At 43.9% G+C, this 16,991-nt stretch overlaps 1 protein-coding gene across 1 annotated transcript; it reads right to left on the bottom strand.

The window, feature by feature from the left end:
• Nucleotides 1–8,378: 8,378 nt before the first annotated feature.
• LOC143287225 (visual pigment-like receptor peropsin) lies at nt 8,379–15,111 on the bottom strand. The gene is made up of 5 exons (XM_076595169.1): nt 14,688–15,111; nt 11,459–11,683; nt 9,857–10,100; nt 9,413–9,655; nt 8,379–8,793 (listed from the first exon to the last, which is right to left on the bottom strand). Exons 1-5 carry the CDS (start codon nt 15,109–15,111, stop codon nt 8,379–8,381), a joined length of 1,551 nt encoding a protein of 516 aa, XP_076451284.1.
• Nucleotides 15,112–16,991: the final 1,880 nt, after the last annotated feature.

Here is a 16,991-nt window from a genome sequence, read left to right as displayed (position 1 = left end):
CGAGGTGCACGATCATACTAAGCATTCAGCAGTCATGTTATCCAGAAAGTTGTCCTTGGAAAAATCAAATAGATCTTATATACAGAAAGCCAAACACAACTCACCAAAGTGTTGACTCTGTGTGTCCTGACCGTTCCACACCTGCTTCCATTTTTACCACCACATACCTTCAGCTTAGGTTTCCTTCTAGATGGGGATTACACGTGGATTTTCCCGCAACCAAAGTTCAATTTTCCATCCTTGCTGAGAATCAGCATCTTCAAAAGCTGTCTTATGGTTTGTACAACTGTTCCACGAGCCGCTATTTTACATTTCAGCAGTATCTGGACTGCAACTTGAAGACAGAATGTGAAGATGGCCGAGATGAAACAGAACACTGTCCCTTTAGTGGTCCTGGTTGTCAGGGTTTGGTGGCTTCACGTAACAAATGTTTTAAATTACTCGCATTGCAACACACGACAGACATTTTGATGACAAATTATAGGTGTCAGGCTATAGGTGGAAGACTTGCTTCCATAAAAACAAGAAAAGAACAAAATGATTCTCTACACATTTTTAGAAACTACCGTAAATTTGATGTACTTTGGGGTTACACTTCAGGTTGGGATTTTGTGCCTTTTGCGTACAGTAAGTTTCGAAAATGGTCTGACAAAACTTTGATTTACAAACTGAATCACTTTGTTGAATTGCCTCCGTATTCCCATTCCAGGACTGTTAAGAGCAGGAAAATAATTAACATGGCAGTCCGCTATGAAAAACAGATTACGTCAATATCAGGCGATACTGCCTTGTGTGAAATAATCTTCCAGTCTTCCAGTGTGTTTCCTCCACAAATCCCATCAGGTGTTTTGCAGATATCTCCACCCACCTTCACAGATACACGGCAATCCCTTTGTCTGAACAGTCATGTGACACACATGTTTTTGTTACATGACACCCAAAGCCACTGTGGAAAAACAACACTTTCGCCTTTTTCCGTGTACATGAACAGAAGTGATATGCAGCATACTAAAAATTATCTTCTTGGAAGAATAAAGTATGTTTATAAAATGTTTACGTGCAATGGTGATGCTATATCAGTACACCACACTATGGTATGTGACTTCAGAAAGGATTGTCCAGATAACAGTGATGAGTCATTTTGTGATCACCCTTCATGTGATGGATTTAAGTGCTCAAACGGTCAGTGTGTTTTGAAAAGCCAGCGCTGTAATGAATTCTCTGACTGCCTGGATGATTCTGATGAAACCAGTTGTCTTGAAGACTACATACACCACTTTGAAGCCAGAGATGATGACAAAAGATATGGTGTTTATATCAGCCTGGATGGTACTGGTTATTATGCTCAGCAGGTGAAGGAAGGGGATGAACCTTGTCCTGACAGTCATTATCGTTGCACAGCTGAATGGTTATACTGTCTTCCTGTTTACACTCGATGCAATGGATTCAATGACTGTGTTTATGGAGAAGACGAACTGGACTGTGCAGCATGGACGTGTTCTGGCTTCTACACATGTCGAGCTTCCAGGGTTTGTGTACACAGAGATCATCTGTGTGATGGCTGGGGTCAGTGCCCACAGCGGGATGATGAACTGATGTGTGATCGGACCTGTCCTGAAGGTTGTCTGTGTCAAGGTGGTTCTTTTCTGTGTACTTCCAAATTTCCTGTTGATCTGTTCCCTAAAGTTCGATACGTGGATGCCAGAAGCTCAAGGATGCTGCTGACTGATTTTACTCTGAACGTGTATCTTATTCGCCTGGATTTGTCCAATTGTTCCATTGTTAATGTTTCACACACAAGGTTCCCCAACTTGCAATCCATTGATCTTTCAAATAATTATATAGAAACTCTTGATATAGCTGTTTTCCATGAGCTACCTAATTTAAGAACACTTCGGATATCAAACAACCCTATTTGCCAAATGGCAAATACATCTTTGAAACATATCCATTATGTACTGAGATATGTGGACATGTCAAAGACACGTTTAGCTGTACTTGACAGTGAGTTGTCAACATACCTGCCCCTTATGAAGTACTTGAATGTATCTTTTTCCGCCATTGAAACTATTGGACGCAGAGGTTTCAAAAATATGCCACAACTGACGGAGCTAGACGTGAGAGGGAACCAAGTGATCAGATTTCCTTTGGATTTACTGTCAAGCTTAAACGATTTAAAGAGCATATTTTCATCAAATGTGAGGTTCTGCTGTGAAAATCTGTTCCCAGATATATCGGGTAAGATCAACTGCTTTGCACCTGACTCTCTATTCACTTCCTGCAAAACACTGTTACCGACAGACCTGTATCGGGTGTTCTTTTGGCTTGTGAGTATTTCCGCCATCCTTGGCACCTTGCTTTCATGTGTTGTGTTGTTCTCAATGGAAGAAAGGTTAAACAGCTGTTTCATGGTGACCATTGCCCATCTACAGATCGCTAATATATGTATGGGAACTCATGTTGGTATTGCTATAGTGGCAGATATAATATTTCACGGAGAATACATACACATTGAAAGGAAATGGACTGACAGCCTGCTATGTAAGGCGGGTGGTTTTCTTTCCCTTCTTTCCAGTGAAATGTCTGTTTTGATCATTTGGTTCACTACTTTGTACCACGTCCTTATCCTGTATTTCCCTGGATGTTCGTGGATATGTGATAAACGTTCAACAGTTGTAGCTTGTGTGATAACATGGTCTGTTGGAATGCTGTTGGCATTGATACCGTTTTTTCCTGGATTGTCTCACTGGGGACTTGATGGGCAGTCTGGTCTGTGCCGCCTGGCTTTATTCGACAGCATTAACTCAAATCACAAGTTTAGATGGTTCACAGTGGTAACTATCATTAATTTCGTTTTCTGTCTAACTGTTGTGCCTGGTCAAGTTATAATCTACTGCCGAATACCAAAATACACAATTCTTCTGGATTCCACTAAGCGATCAGTTCATTCTTCAGTTCACCTTATGGGAAAGGTGACTGTTGTCAATGCTGTTTACTCGTTCGTTTTGGGGCTGGTTACTATGACTCACTCAGACAACACTACTATCATAGACAACATCTATGACACGATGGTTGTATTCGTGCTACCACTTGGCTCTGGTCTCAACCCACTCCTGTACATGTGGAATGTCAGAGAACAACACCAGAAAACTGTCCGGGAGGAGAAATTGTTACAAATCTTGAAACGTCAGCTTGCAAAATCAGGGCAGAAACCTTGCAAAATAAAATGAAGTGGGGTGGGGGGTATGGGGGGGGAGAGAAGGAAGAAGAAGGATAGTGCAAAACAATAACATTCTATGGTCAGGCGTGATATGTGATATAGAATACACCAGTGGAAGTATGTACACACGTTTTTGCGTATGCACATGCACGAAGATAGGTAAAGAGAAAGAAAGAGAGAAAGGGTGGGTTAGAAATACCAATCGCATGAAAATGGTAACTGTGTATTGGGACTCAAAGGCAGGTGGGCAGTCAAACACACAAAAATACAACAACAACAATATAAGAAAGAAAATAAAACTCACTTAAAACTCCAAATCCAAAGTGCCAAGTTGAGATAGATAGATAAACAGACAGATGCACACATACATATATACATCGGGAGACTGGAGAAGGGTCTAAGGAATTAGCAAAGGGTTATCTGGATTTTATCGAAAGGCAGAATTCACTAACGACATCAGATTCGCATACACAGTAATCTGCAGCCTGAGAGAGTTAACAACATCAGTCTCTTGTCATCAAAATTAGGTACTCTGGCCTTCCAAGAAACGTTGTCTTCTTTTCATGGAAAAGAAAATAAACTTCGCAATAACCTGGCCTGTGATTTCGTTTCGTGAAAAGGTGTATTGCATGAATTGTTTCATAAAAACGAGAAGAGTGGTGTTCATCTTTTCCTTCCTTCTTTCGTCATCTTCTTTGTAAACTTTCTCCCCATGATACAGTAAATCTAACATTATTTCGTCATAATTGTGTAACCAAGTTGTGTGTTCTATCGCGTCATGAGTCAGCGATGCCATAATGTGTTCTGTATTTCGTGTGTGTGTGTGTGTGTGTGTGTGCGCGCGCGCGCGTTCGATTCTTATTACGTCAAGTGAAAGGTGTCAACTGAAGAACACACACACACACACACACAAACATGTGTGCGCGCGCAATCTACACGTGTAGTTTAGTGTACTTTATGAAATACCATCGTAACATGGCATTGAAAGGAGGAGAGTAATGTTCGTTTGCTTGATCGTTTGTTGTTTGTTTTTGTTGGTCCGTATTTGTTCTGCCGAATCTTTGGATTGGTTAGTTATTTCCATTTTCGTTCTTTCATTGTTTTCCACATTCATTCCTTTCTACCTTGCTTCATTCCTTCTCCCCTGTCCTTTCTTCAGTCGTTTTGTTCTTTCTGTTTTACCTTTCTTCACTTCCTGTGGTTGCTTCCCTTAATGTTGGTCTGTATTTTGCTGTGTGTCCCTTTGAATTTCATTCTCTGTGTGTTCCCTGTGACGACCTGTTCAGTGGCATTCTCGTGTCCCAGCTCCACAATCCAATCCAAGAAAAAAACATTTACATCATAAGACCCTCGACAAACTCTCCACAACTTCAGACATGGATAGTAATATTGAAACGTACGTGCGTTGTTTTCAACAGTATTTTATTATCAACCATGTCACAATACATGAACGAGCATCAGTTCGATAGGTGAACAGACAATTCAAAATTTATTTAAAGTCTCAATGTCTGTAGAAGCGAAATCATGAATCTCTGGAGGTTTTTCTTCTCAATATCCTTACTTAGCTACTCCATCGCACCACCATCTTCCCCCTTTCGTCTAAAATCCGTCACCCTTGTTCCCGAGGGCAGGTGGACGAACTTTTCTGCTGCAGCTGCTGCTGCTGATGGTGACAATGACGACGATGTGATGATGATGACGACGGCGATGATAATGATTATGAGACTTTTGACTGCATCTCTGATTCCAACGGCAATGAGGGTACTTGTTGTACCGACGTTCACCACCAGAACAAGTTCTCAGGACGAGCAGCAAGAAATAAATGGCGAAGATCAGCGTGATTCAGCCGAAGTTCTTTGTCCCAACTCTGAGACGACATACGGGTGTTTGTGAGTATTTTTGTTATTTGCTCCCCCCCCCCCCCCCCCTTCCCGTCACCATGCAACATAGAAATATCAACGATAAGAAAGCGAGCTGACACAGTGCCCAATCATACGGCAGCGAAGCCCAGGAATCTGAGAGATAAAGTAGACTAACTGGGAAATGACTCAGCTACAGGTGTCTCCTTTCCCTGTCAACGTTTTTTTCTTCTCAAGGAAGAAGTACTGTTATACTCGTTATAAGACAAAGACATATAACCACTGGTTCGATTTATGTGCCTTTGTCTTGCAAACGGTGACAGTATTATTGGTGTCTTCTTCCTTCTTTTTTTAATTTTTATTTTCAGTTCCTTTGATGTTGCCAAACTTTCTCTCATAAGCTGAAACTGCCTGGTCAGATATCTCTGTAATAACAACGTTTCTATCGTCAAGAAAATAATATTGTCAATGACGCTTGTGCGAACAAAAATACTCGAGGTATCTCTGTCTGTATGTGGCAATGTTCTTCGTGTTCGCATCGTCTCTCTCAGCGCGAGCGATGGGGTTTTCATCACAGTTCTTTTCTGTTTATTCCCCGGTATCTCTCCTTCGTCATGGGCATCACTACTCTCGTCACCAGCGCCTCAGTCATCACAAGTGTCACTTTGCTGGCCAAAGTTTCTGTCGAAGGTGACAGTTTTTTTTCCACATGACCCGTCCCAAGAGAAGAACCTGTTGTTAACATCACTTCTGCTGTCAGTGCCATCTCCTTCGTTTGAGGTGCGTCTCGCCTTCGCGTAGCTTTCTGTTGGTGACAAATCTCCACGACAGATGTCATTTTCATTGTTATAAGCCATCCTATTTGAGACGTATCTGTTGGTGTCAGTTCTGTTATAAGCGATCCTATTTGATATGTATCTGTTTCCAATGTCAGTTCTGTTATAAGCCATCCTATTTGAGATGTATCTGTTGTCGGTGTCAGTTATGTTATAAGCCATCCTATTTGAGATGTATCTGTTGTCAATGTCAGTTCTGTTATAAGCCATCCTATTTGAGATGTATCTGTTGTCAATGTCAGTTCTGTTATAAGCCATCCTATTTGAGATGTATCTGTTGTCAATGTCAGTTCTGTTATAAGCCATCCTATTTGAGACGTATCAGTTGTCAGTGTCAGTTCTGTTATAAGCCATCCTATTTGAGACGTATCTGTTGTCAGTGTCAGTTCTGTTATAAGCCATCCTATTTGAGACGTATCTGTTGTCGGTGTCAGTTCTGTTATAAGCCATCCTATTGAGACGTAACTGTTTTCAATGTCAGTTCTGTTATAAGCCATCCTATTTGAGACGTATCTGTTGTCGGTGTCAGTTCTGTTATATGCCATCCTATTTGAGACGTATCTGTTGTCGGTGTCAGTTATGTTATAAGCCATCCTATTTGAGATGTATCTGTTGTCAATGTCAGTTCTGTTACCAGCGACATGTCTCTCGTCAATGGCATGTCTCTGTTGGGTGCCATCTCTGCTGCAAACAACGTCTCTCCCGTTGAAGACGCGTCTCCGTCTGTTGTTGACGTCACCTCTGTTGGCAGCGACCATGACACACCTCTTTCTGTCTCTGTCATCCATCACACACCTCTTTCTATCTCTGTGGTCCATCACACACCTCTTTCTATCTCTGTGGTCCATCACACACCTCTTTCTGTCTCTGTCGTCCATCACACACCTCTTTCTATCTCTGTGGTCCATGACACACCTCTTTCTATCTCTGTAGTCCATGACACACCTCTTTCTATCTCTGTGGTCCATGACACACCTCTTTCTATCTCTGTGGTCCATGACACACCTCTTTCTGTCTCTGTCATCCATCACACACCTCTTTCTGTCTCTGTGGTCCATGACACACCTCTTTCTATCTCTGTCGTCCATGAAACACCTCTTTCTATCTCTGTGGTCCATGACACACCTCTTTCTGTCTCTGTAGTCTATGACACACCTCTTTCTGTCTCTGTCGTCCATGACACGTCTTTCTATTTCTGTCGGCCATGACACACCTCTTTCTGTCTCTGTGGTCCATGACACGCCTCTTTCTATCTCTGTCGTCCATGACACGCCTCTTTCTATCTCTGTGGTCCATGACACACCTCTTTCTATCTCTGTCGTCCATCACACACCTCTTTCTGTCTCTGTCGTCCATCACACACCTCTTTCTATCTCTGTGGTCCATGACACACCTCTTTCTGTCTCTGTGGTCCATGACACACCTCTTTCTATCTCTGTCGTCCATGACACACCTCTTTCTATCTCTGTGGTCCATGACACACCTCTTTCTGTCTCTGTCGTCCATCACACACCTCTTTCTGTCTCTGTCGTCCATGACACGTCTTTCTATTTCTGTCGGCCATGACACACCTCTTTCTGTCTCTGTGGTCCATGACACGCCTCTTTCTATCTCTGTGGTCCATGACACGCCTCTTTCTATCTCTGTGGTCCATGACACTCCTCTTTCTGTCTCTGTCGTCCATGACACTCCTCTTTCTGTCTCTGTCGTCCGTCACACACCTCTTTCTGTCTCTGTCATCCATGACACACCTCTTTTTGTCTCTGTCATCCATGACACACCTCTTTCTGTCTCTGTGGTCCATGACACACCTCTTTCTGTCTCTGTCATCCATGACACACCTCTTTCTGTCTCTGTGGTCCATGACACACCTCTTTCTGTCTCTGTCATCCATGACACACCTCTTTCTGTCTCTGTGGTCCATGACACACCTCTTTCTGTCTCTGTCATCCATGACACACCTCTTTCTATCTCTGTCATCCATGACACACCTCTTTCTGTCTCTGTCATCCATCACACACCTCTTTCTGTCTCTGTCATCCATGACACACCTCTTTCTGTCTCTGTCATCCATGACACACCTCTTTTTGTCTCTGTCATCCATGACACACCTCTTTCTATCTTTGTCGTCCATGACACACCTCTTTCTGTCTCTGTCATCCATGACACACCTCTTTCTGTCTCTGTCATCCATGACACACCTCTTTCTATCTTTGTCGTCCATGACACACCTCTTTCTGTCGTCCACCACACACCTCTTTCTATTTCTGTCGTCCATCACAAACCTCTTTCTGTCTCTGTCATCCATGACACACCTCTTTCTGTCTCTGTCATCCATCACACACCTCTTTCTGTCATCCATGACACACCTCCTTCTATCTCTGTCGTCCATGACACACCTCTTTTTACCGCTGTGGTCCATGACACACCTCTTTCTGTCTCTGTCGTCCATGACACGCCCTTCTATCTCTCGTTCAAGACACATCTCTTAATGTCAGCTCTCTTGTCCTCATCGAAATTTCTGTCATTCAAAATGCGTCCCTCGATGTACCTGTCTTTGTCTTCGGTGACGTTTCCCTTGTTGACGTCATCGATCGCGTCATCGACCTCTTCCTTTTCCTCCTCCTTCTCCTCCACCTCCGTTTCCTCTTGGATGGTCACCATCTCTTCCACTGGTCGCACTGGGCGGGTCAGGCTTCTGTTGCAGGGACGCGTACGCTGCGAGGGCGTGACCCAAATGGCAGTGGTGGGTCGGGGGGTGGAGGGCAGGGAGGAGGTCCAGGCAGAGGAGAGGGCGTCCTCACTGTCCACAAAGGAGGGAGGGGGGCGGCGGCACAGGCGTTGACACGTGCGTCTCCATAACTTCCAGATCTCAAACCTGCGTGGGCACACGAAGGAGGTTCAAAATTCAACAATTCGTGATACCAGCAGTTGTTGAAATAAAAATAAGTTGGTTGTGTGTGTGTGTGTGTGTGTGTGTGTGTGTGTGTGTGTGTGTGTTTAATCAGTAATTGGTGATATCAGCAGTTGTTGAAATAATGAAAAAATGAGTTATTGGTTTGTTTGTTTTTTGTTTGTTTTTGGGGGGGGGGGGGGGGTTGTTGTTGTTTTGTTTTTGTTTTTGTCAAATCAACAACAGGTAAATAGAAGAAGAAGAAAGGTACACGAAGAAGTCAGTTTGTGAGGTTGTGAAGAACGGAGAAGAAGGAGATGATGATGATGACAAAGAAGAAGAAGAAGATAACCATGACGACCATGATGATGAAGATCAAGAAGAGAAAGAGGAGAAAGAAGCAGAAGAAGAAGAAGACGAAAACGGCCATGATAATGAGAGACAGGGGGTCGAGGAGAAGAAGAAGAAGAAAAACAAACAAACGAAAACAGCGTGTTCTCACTTCTGGTATGAGCAGGAGACAAATTAACGGATCACAAGTGAACGAGAAACTGACACAGGAGACACGACACGACCAGAACACACACCCGTCGTCACTGCAAACCTCGTCAGTCGGTTCATGAACCCGTAGATGAGGGGGTTAACAACGCAGGACAGAAACAGCAAGGCGGTGGAGGTCAGCCCCAAAGATAGGGGCACGGGCACCTGCCAGCACCTGAGAACAGCCAGCACGACGAACAGCGCCCAGCAGATGAAATAGGCAGCGGCGATCAGCAGCACCGTCTTCACTGCCTTACACTCCATCATCATCATGCGAGAACCGGCTCGTGAGACAGATCCCTGTGTACTGTTACAGGAACCGGTTCGTGAGACAGCTTCCTGCGTGCTGATACAAGAACCAGTTCGTGAAACAGGTTCGTGTGTACTGTTACAAGAACTGGTTCGTGAGGCAGGTTCCTTTGTGTTCTCTTCACTGACAGACTCCAAGGAAGGATTAGCACTTGCAACTGATGTACTGGTGGTTGCGGTGGTGGTGGTGGTTGTGGTAGTGGTGGGGGATGGGAGCACCTTTCTGCAGCGTCTGGCATGGCGGAGAGCAGCTCTGAAGATGCTGGCGTAGCACCAGAAGTGCAGGAGCAGCGGCAGAAAGAAGACGAGGACGAGGAGGAAGAGGCTGTAGGCTCGGTCAGCCCCCCAGTCCACAGAGCACAGGAACTGGCGCCCGTCATACCGGAAGCTGCCCCAGCCAGCCAGGGGAGGCAAGCCGATTGCCAGTCCCGCAATCCATGTTCCTGTCAAGGAGTGCAGGGACTTCGGTTAATTGAAATACTGCGTCTGTCTCTCTGAAGGCTTTCTGCGTTATGGCTCCACTTTGTGAGATCTTAACATCGTAAACACTAGCTGTGTGTGCGATATAAAACATTCTATATAAATTCAGTACTTCCCTGTTTCATAACAGTGAGCAAGTGTATCAATCTTAAATTAATGTGTGAGTATGCACAAGTTTTTATACTGATATGCACTTGTATGTATCCTAATTTCTACTGTATCTGTGTTTGTGTATGATTTTCGATTTATGTTCGTACCTTGTTATGTACTATCCCCCCAATATTCCTTATGACCCCCGTACACTTGGTAATAAAGACATATTCTATTCTATTCTAATTACCATCGCTTATATTAGAGACCAAAATAAGGACGTAATCAGTGCGCATATGTACAACGACAGGTGCAGTCGGTTCTTCCCGAGACTAGTGAAGAACTAATGCACGCTCTTTTCCCTTAAGACGTATCTCCATGTTTGTATTTGAAAAACAGGTATCAAATATGATGAAAAGATGCCTTGAAATATAGAACACAAAAAGCAATCAAGTTTTTTTTAACTGCAGTCACGAATACTCGAAATAAGAAATCCACATCCGTGATTATATACATACACGCAAGAGAAACAATGATGCATTGACATAGTTCTTGTCAGTACATACGTATGATTATAAAACAGCGGAGTATGATCTCTGCACAGACATTTTTCGGTGAATAATCATGTACATTTAATGGTGAACATATAAATGACGGGGTGGCTTCCTCTGACCAATGAAGAAAAGTAAACGTGTGCGTACAAGCAACCACTTAATCCCGTCTGATATAACTTGAAGTGAAACTACGTTAAATAAAAGAATGAAATAATCCGTCACTTTAAATTTGCAAAGGAGTTTAAATGAGGGTGGGTGAGGCAGAGATCGAGGGAAGATCGGGGCTATGGCATGTATCATCTACTGACGGTAACTTCAGTCCTGACCAAATGCACAAAAACGTGTCAGAAAGACCTTAGCGCACATTAAAGAACACACGGCAACAAAAGGGTTGTACCTGGTTAAAAAAAAAATCTAAAGAAAAACCCACACTAATATACATGTGTAAGTGTGCGCGCGATTGAAGCCTGACTGAATGGTATAGGAAACGAATGATGAGTGCTGAAAGGCAGCTATTATTCTTCCTACAGCCTGTTGTGCAAATCTCCCTTCTTGCAATGCGCTTAGAGTTTGGTCTCAGACATGAGACAGGCGCATATAAGTATGATAATGACAAGAAGAAGAAGAAGAAGAAGAAGATGATGATGATGATGATGAAAAATAGTGTGCACACTAACCTGCCACGATGCTGCTGCCCAGTGTGTGCGTGAAGACATACGGGTAGCGCAGCGAGTTGACGATGGCGAAGTTGCGGTCCATGGAGATAGCCAGGAGAGTGTAGTGCAGCGCCACCACCAGAACCACGAGCAGGTAACTCTGACCGCGACACCAGGTGTCGCTCCACGCCCACTTCCCGTGCACCACCGAGGCCACACTCAACGGCAGGACCAAGAAACTCAGACCTGGAACAACGAGTCAGTCAGTCCTGTAGGTTGGCTTGTGCGGCGTTCGTTTGAAGTGAATTCAGGTATCCCCATTCCCTATTTGCCGTGTAGTGTTCTGCCAGTATGGGTACACTTTGGACTGCTTGTTTTGGTTTGTTTCGTGTATTTTGTTTGTTTGTGTGTGTGTGTGTGTGTGTGTGTGTGTGTGTGTGTGTGTGTGTGTGTGTGTGTGTGTGTGTGTGTTTGTTTGTGTGTGTGTGTGTGTGTGTGTGTGTGTGTGTGTGTGTGTGTGTGTGTGTGTACAGAGAGAGCTGGGGGGAAACAAGAGCAGGGAATTCATTCTTCAGCCTTGATATAATATATAATCCATAATTTTTGTTGCTGAATTTTTTTTTTAACCCAGTAAAACCTCTTTCGCACAAAAGCAGAGACCAAAAACTTTGTGGACAACTTTTTGGGGAACGCCAGCCAGTCTAATCAGAAAGTGTGTTCATGAGCACACTCATGATCCCTGAACAACCCATCCCAGGCCGGGCACGTGACTGAGACCTTGAGACCTGTCCTCGGTAAGCCCGTTAATGACTAATCAGTATTAGTTTGGGCATATGAGTCCTTCGAAAGACAAGAAAAATGTTTCTGATGATTTAATAATAATAATAATAATAAGACCCTATTGCCTCCTTCTGCCCCCCCCCCCCCCCCACGACCTTCCCCCTACCCCACCCCACCTAGACCCCCCCCCCCCCCCCCCCCCCGCACCCCCCCTCTCTGGCATCTTGAAGACGTTGGTAAACTGTGGAGATAAGAACACAGACAAATGTAGGGTACTGAAGGCAGAATCACATACCGTGCTGCCTAAGCTCTGTACATGTACCCTGCACAAAAGTTTTAATCTAATATAATTAATAATTTATAATGGAAAGTACCGATGATATCATTATTTTTTTTCCAAATATATGTAATGGGAATGAATATAAAAATACAACACACACACACACACATTCATAAACGTATGTGCGAACAACACACACACTCTCTCTCTCTCTCTCTGGCTCTCTCTCTTTCCTTCTCTTTCTCCACAAAAACCAATCAAAACCCCAGTAGTTCTCAATTCCACTCAGTCATGACCCCAGGCTTCTTATCTATCCTGTCGAGTGACTTACGACACTGATAAGGGGCAGATTTTGTTGTGTTCTGAGAGCCGTTCATGCCGAGTAAATCCAGACGCGCTAGCAGTAACTGCCGCTCCAAGTATGGCCGGCATGGGTTGTGAAGACCAAAACAAAGAGCGTGATGTGGCCGAGTCAACAGCTTCTATTTGGCTTGCCTCAGTCCTGTTTCAGCATATCCCTCCTCCCGCTTCCTTCATATGACTCCTTTCATATAGTCTTTGATACGTTTCGGAGGTTGGTGTGATGGTAACACATTATCACGTTCCACTCACTCACAACACTGAACAGCAAGAAAGAAAGAATCGCAAGATATTTGGTATTTTCCATTCTGTTGCGCACTTCACCAGTTACGGATCCAATGAAAAAAAAAGTAATTATAACAAAACAGTAATTTTTAAATGAAAAAAAAGTATGTCCATGCACTGTATGGTGATGGGTACTGACAGTACTGTTATCTTAATAATAATAATTATAATAATAATGTACATTTATATAGCGCCCTTTCTGACTAAGAGCTCAGGGCGCTTTACATGAAAGAAAAAATATTACAAGTAACATAAAACATTCATGGCCACTCTTTCTCAACCCCCCCCCCCCCACCCCCACTCACACTCTCCCTTTCCCACTCTACATACATCCAACATTTTTTTCTATAAAAAAGGAAATTGTTGTTTATTACATAAATGAAGGATTTTGTAAATGTTAAAAAAACAAAAACAAACACCAAATCCCCCAAAATCTTTTGCGCAAAGAGGTTGGGGTTATAATTGGCCTACCAAAGGGTAAAAGACTTAGAGAATGTCTGGAAACCTTGAGAGCAGTAATAATAACACCCCTAAACGTTTCACACAAAACAGTTACGGTTTGCATAACAACAGGAACTGAGATGGGTCTGCAAATAATCCTAAACAAAGGCCTGAACTAATATACGCAGTGCATAACAAAGAAGCAGCGGAGATAACAATGCAATCCCTTCATACTAGGGCTGTATAATGACAATGCCAATAAACTGTCAAAGTGGCAGACTCTCTCTCTCTCGATCTGTTCTGTATGTCTCCTCTCTCTCTTTCTCTCTCTCTTTCTTTTCTTTTTTTTTGTTTTTTTTTGTCACAACAGATTCCTCTGTGTGAAATTCGGGCTGCTCTTCCCAGGGAGAGCGCGTCGCTAAACCGAGTACGCCACCCATAAAAAAAAAAAAAATTCCTGCGTGCAGTTTTATTTGTTTTTTCCTATCGAAGTGGATTTTTCTACAGGGACAGGGACAGCCCTTTTGTTGCCGTGGGATCTTTTACGTGTGCTAAGTTCATGCCGCACACGGGACTTCGGTCTATCGTCTCATCCGAATGACTAGCGTCCAGACCACCACTCAAGGTCTAGTGGAGGGGAAGAAAATATTGGCGACTGTACTGCGATTCGAACTCTGTGTGTGTGTGTGTGTGTGTGTGTGTGTGTGTGTGTGTGCGTGCGTGCGTGCGTGCGTGTGTGTGTGTGTGTGTGATGCGTATGCGCGCACGTCCATTATCTGTGTAATGTTATGCATTTTTCTGTCTGTATCTATTTCCTTTCCAGTAATATTCCGAAGCATTCAAGGACATTCAGACAACAATGGGGAGGATAACAATCACGATGGTGGAGAAAAGTTCACTGTTAAGTTCACGGCAGTATACCTAATGAGAAAACCGTGGCCAGCTGTGATGTCCAATACAATGACGACAATGACAACTATGATGATAAAAATGACGATGGTGACCAAGTCGAAGACGACAACGATGATGATGATGATGATGATGATGACGAAGGTGACGATAATGATTAAAAAAAAAAAAAAAAAAGATCCCGAAGAGACTCACCCAGCTGACAACAGGCCAAGTTGAGGACGAAATAATTGGAGACAGTGAGCAGTTGACGTTTCCTGTAGAACACACAGGCCAAGGTCCCATTGCTCACCACAGACAGCACCAACACCACACACATGTACGTCGTCATCAACGTCACTTCCTGTGGCAGCAGCTTCTCTGACGTCAGCTGGCTGGTCGGCAGTGACGTGAGGGTGTTAGGGACTGCACTCGACAAGTTAGCCTCCAAACCATAACCACTCAACAAAGTTTGCTGCAGATCGAACAACGTCTCTGGAGGTATTTCCAACATCTTCAGTGAGGGTTGTTCATCACTTTCCGATCGAAACACAACACCTTCCCGACATCCTTCATCTGCATGCGTCGTCGTTGGTTTGACGTCATTCCCGGAGTGACGTCTATCGTGTGCGACAGTCATGGAGGTTAATTTTCTTAACTCTGTGTTTTCAGGAGTCATGAGATTTGTCTTCGCTGCTTGGCTTGAGGGCGACGCTGTCGCCGCAGCTGAAGGGAAGAGAGTCAGCGCCAGTGTCTTGGGTAGAGTGATGGAAAGAATGAAGACTGTGGTGAAGAGTTGGTGCAGGAAAAACGATCTATTCCTTCTCACCATCCTTGTGTCGAGGTCACTTCATAATGACCGCTGAAATAAATCTGCTTCTGGAATAGTCTGTACATCTTGTGTGTGTGTGTGTTACATTTTTACGATTTTCCCCTGCATCCACAAGTTGTAAAACACTCAGGAAAAGTCTGTGTCGAATAGATCATATAGCATTTACAAGTCAGTCGAGTCTTTTAAGCATAACAGACAGGCCTACCACAATATTCCTTGACAAGAAGCAATCGAAATGCGAAATCAGATTTAACTCACTCAGTACGGGCAGTCCTCTCTTCTCCTCTACACAGACCCTTCGGATGTCCAGTGGGTGTCTGAGTGACCCAACCTTTAGCTTCCGTCGTCAGAATTGTGGTATTCTTTGTCAACATTCACCTCTTCAGTATAAGAGCCTTCCGCTTGCAATATTTTGATGATGGTTACTGGGGTGAAACGCTGTTAACGTCGTCTCTTTCGCCGTTCGTATGGAGAGAGTTAAATTCAATGTCTTTCTTATCATCAAGCCTTTCCCAGCGTGGTGTACATAATGGGTTAGTGCGGACAGGTCACGTAACTGGAATCTCGGTGAGCTGCCGCTGCTAAATACAGCAGCAAACAAGCCGTTCCAGTGACATCATTGGGATGTTCGTGTTTTCTGGAAATGAAAAACACAGCATTACAGACCTGTATATTTACTTCGTAGGTGGCGTTACTAAATACCAGTTAACTCTCTCCATACGAACGGCGAAAGAGACGACGCTAACAGCGTTTCACCCGAATTACCATCATCAAAATATTACAAGCGGGACGCTCTTATACTGAAGAGGTGAATGTTGACAAAGAATACCACAATTCTGACGACGGAAGCCAAAGGTTGGGTCATTCAGACAACCACTGGACATCCGAGGGGTCTGTGTAGAGGAGAAGAGAGGACTGGCCGTACTGAGTGAGTTAACGAGCAAGGATGGAATGTATATTTCCACACAAAGAGAGGGATAGGGAATGAGAAAGTGTATACGTGTGATTTTTTAATATATCATTTCCACAGAAAGAGCGCGCGCGCGCGCGCGCACACACACACACACACACACACACACACACATGAATTCTTGCATAAAAACACCCACCCACCCAAGAACGCACACGGACACATTCTCGAGTCAAGGAATACATGCAGGCCGGACCAGTGGACCAGTTCCTGTCTCACCTGGTCCTCTGGCACTGCACAACCCCAGCGATGGGAGTCACTTTGTGCTTAAGAAAAGAAAGATATATATATATATATATATATATATATATATATATATATATATATATATATGTGTGTGTGTGTGTGTGTGTGTGTGTGTGTGTAGACAGAGAGAGAGATGGACAGTGAGTCCACGTTCCATAGAGCATTGCAGGTTACCCCACACAAGTCTGACAGTGGCAGTCAGTCATTATGTGTATGTAGGTGTATGTGTGACAGTCGTATCCGACTAAGGCCGTCAGGATAGCAGAGGAGGCAACTGCTGCCCGGACTGTCTGAGCTGGAAGTTCATTATAGTTGAGAGTGTCTTGCTCTCGTCACATCCCCGCTGTCTCGGCTAACAAGGTTTTAGGACAGTCGGCGTTGGGATGATCCCCAAAGACCAACTAGCCCCCCAAGGCTGCAGTACTAAGAGCCAGTGCAATCTTGCCTCCAAAGTATGAGAGTCATAATCCTT

The sequence above is a fragment of the Babylonia areolata genome, chromosome 11, assembly GCF_041734735.1.
Source record: "Babylonia areolata isolate BAREFJ2019XMU chromosome 11, ASM4173473v1, whole genome shotgun sequence".
Classification (NCBI taxonomy): Eukaryota; Metazoa; Mollusca; class Gastropoda; order Neogastropoda; family Buccinidae; genus Babylonia; species Babylonia areolata.
This window is presented reverse-complemented; position numbering and strand designations above follow the sequence as displayed.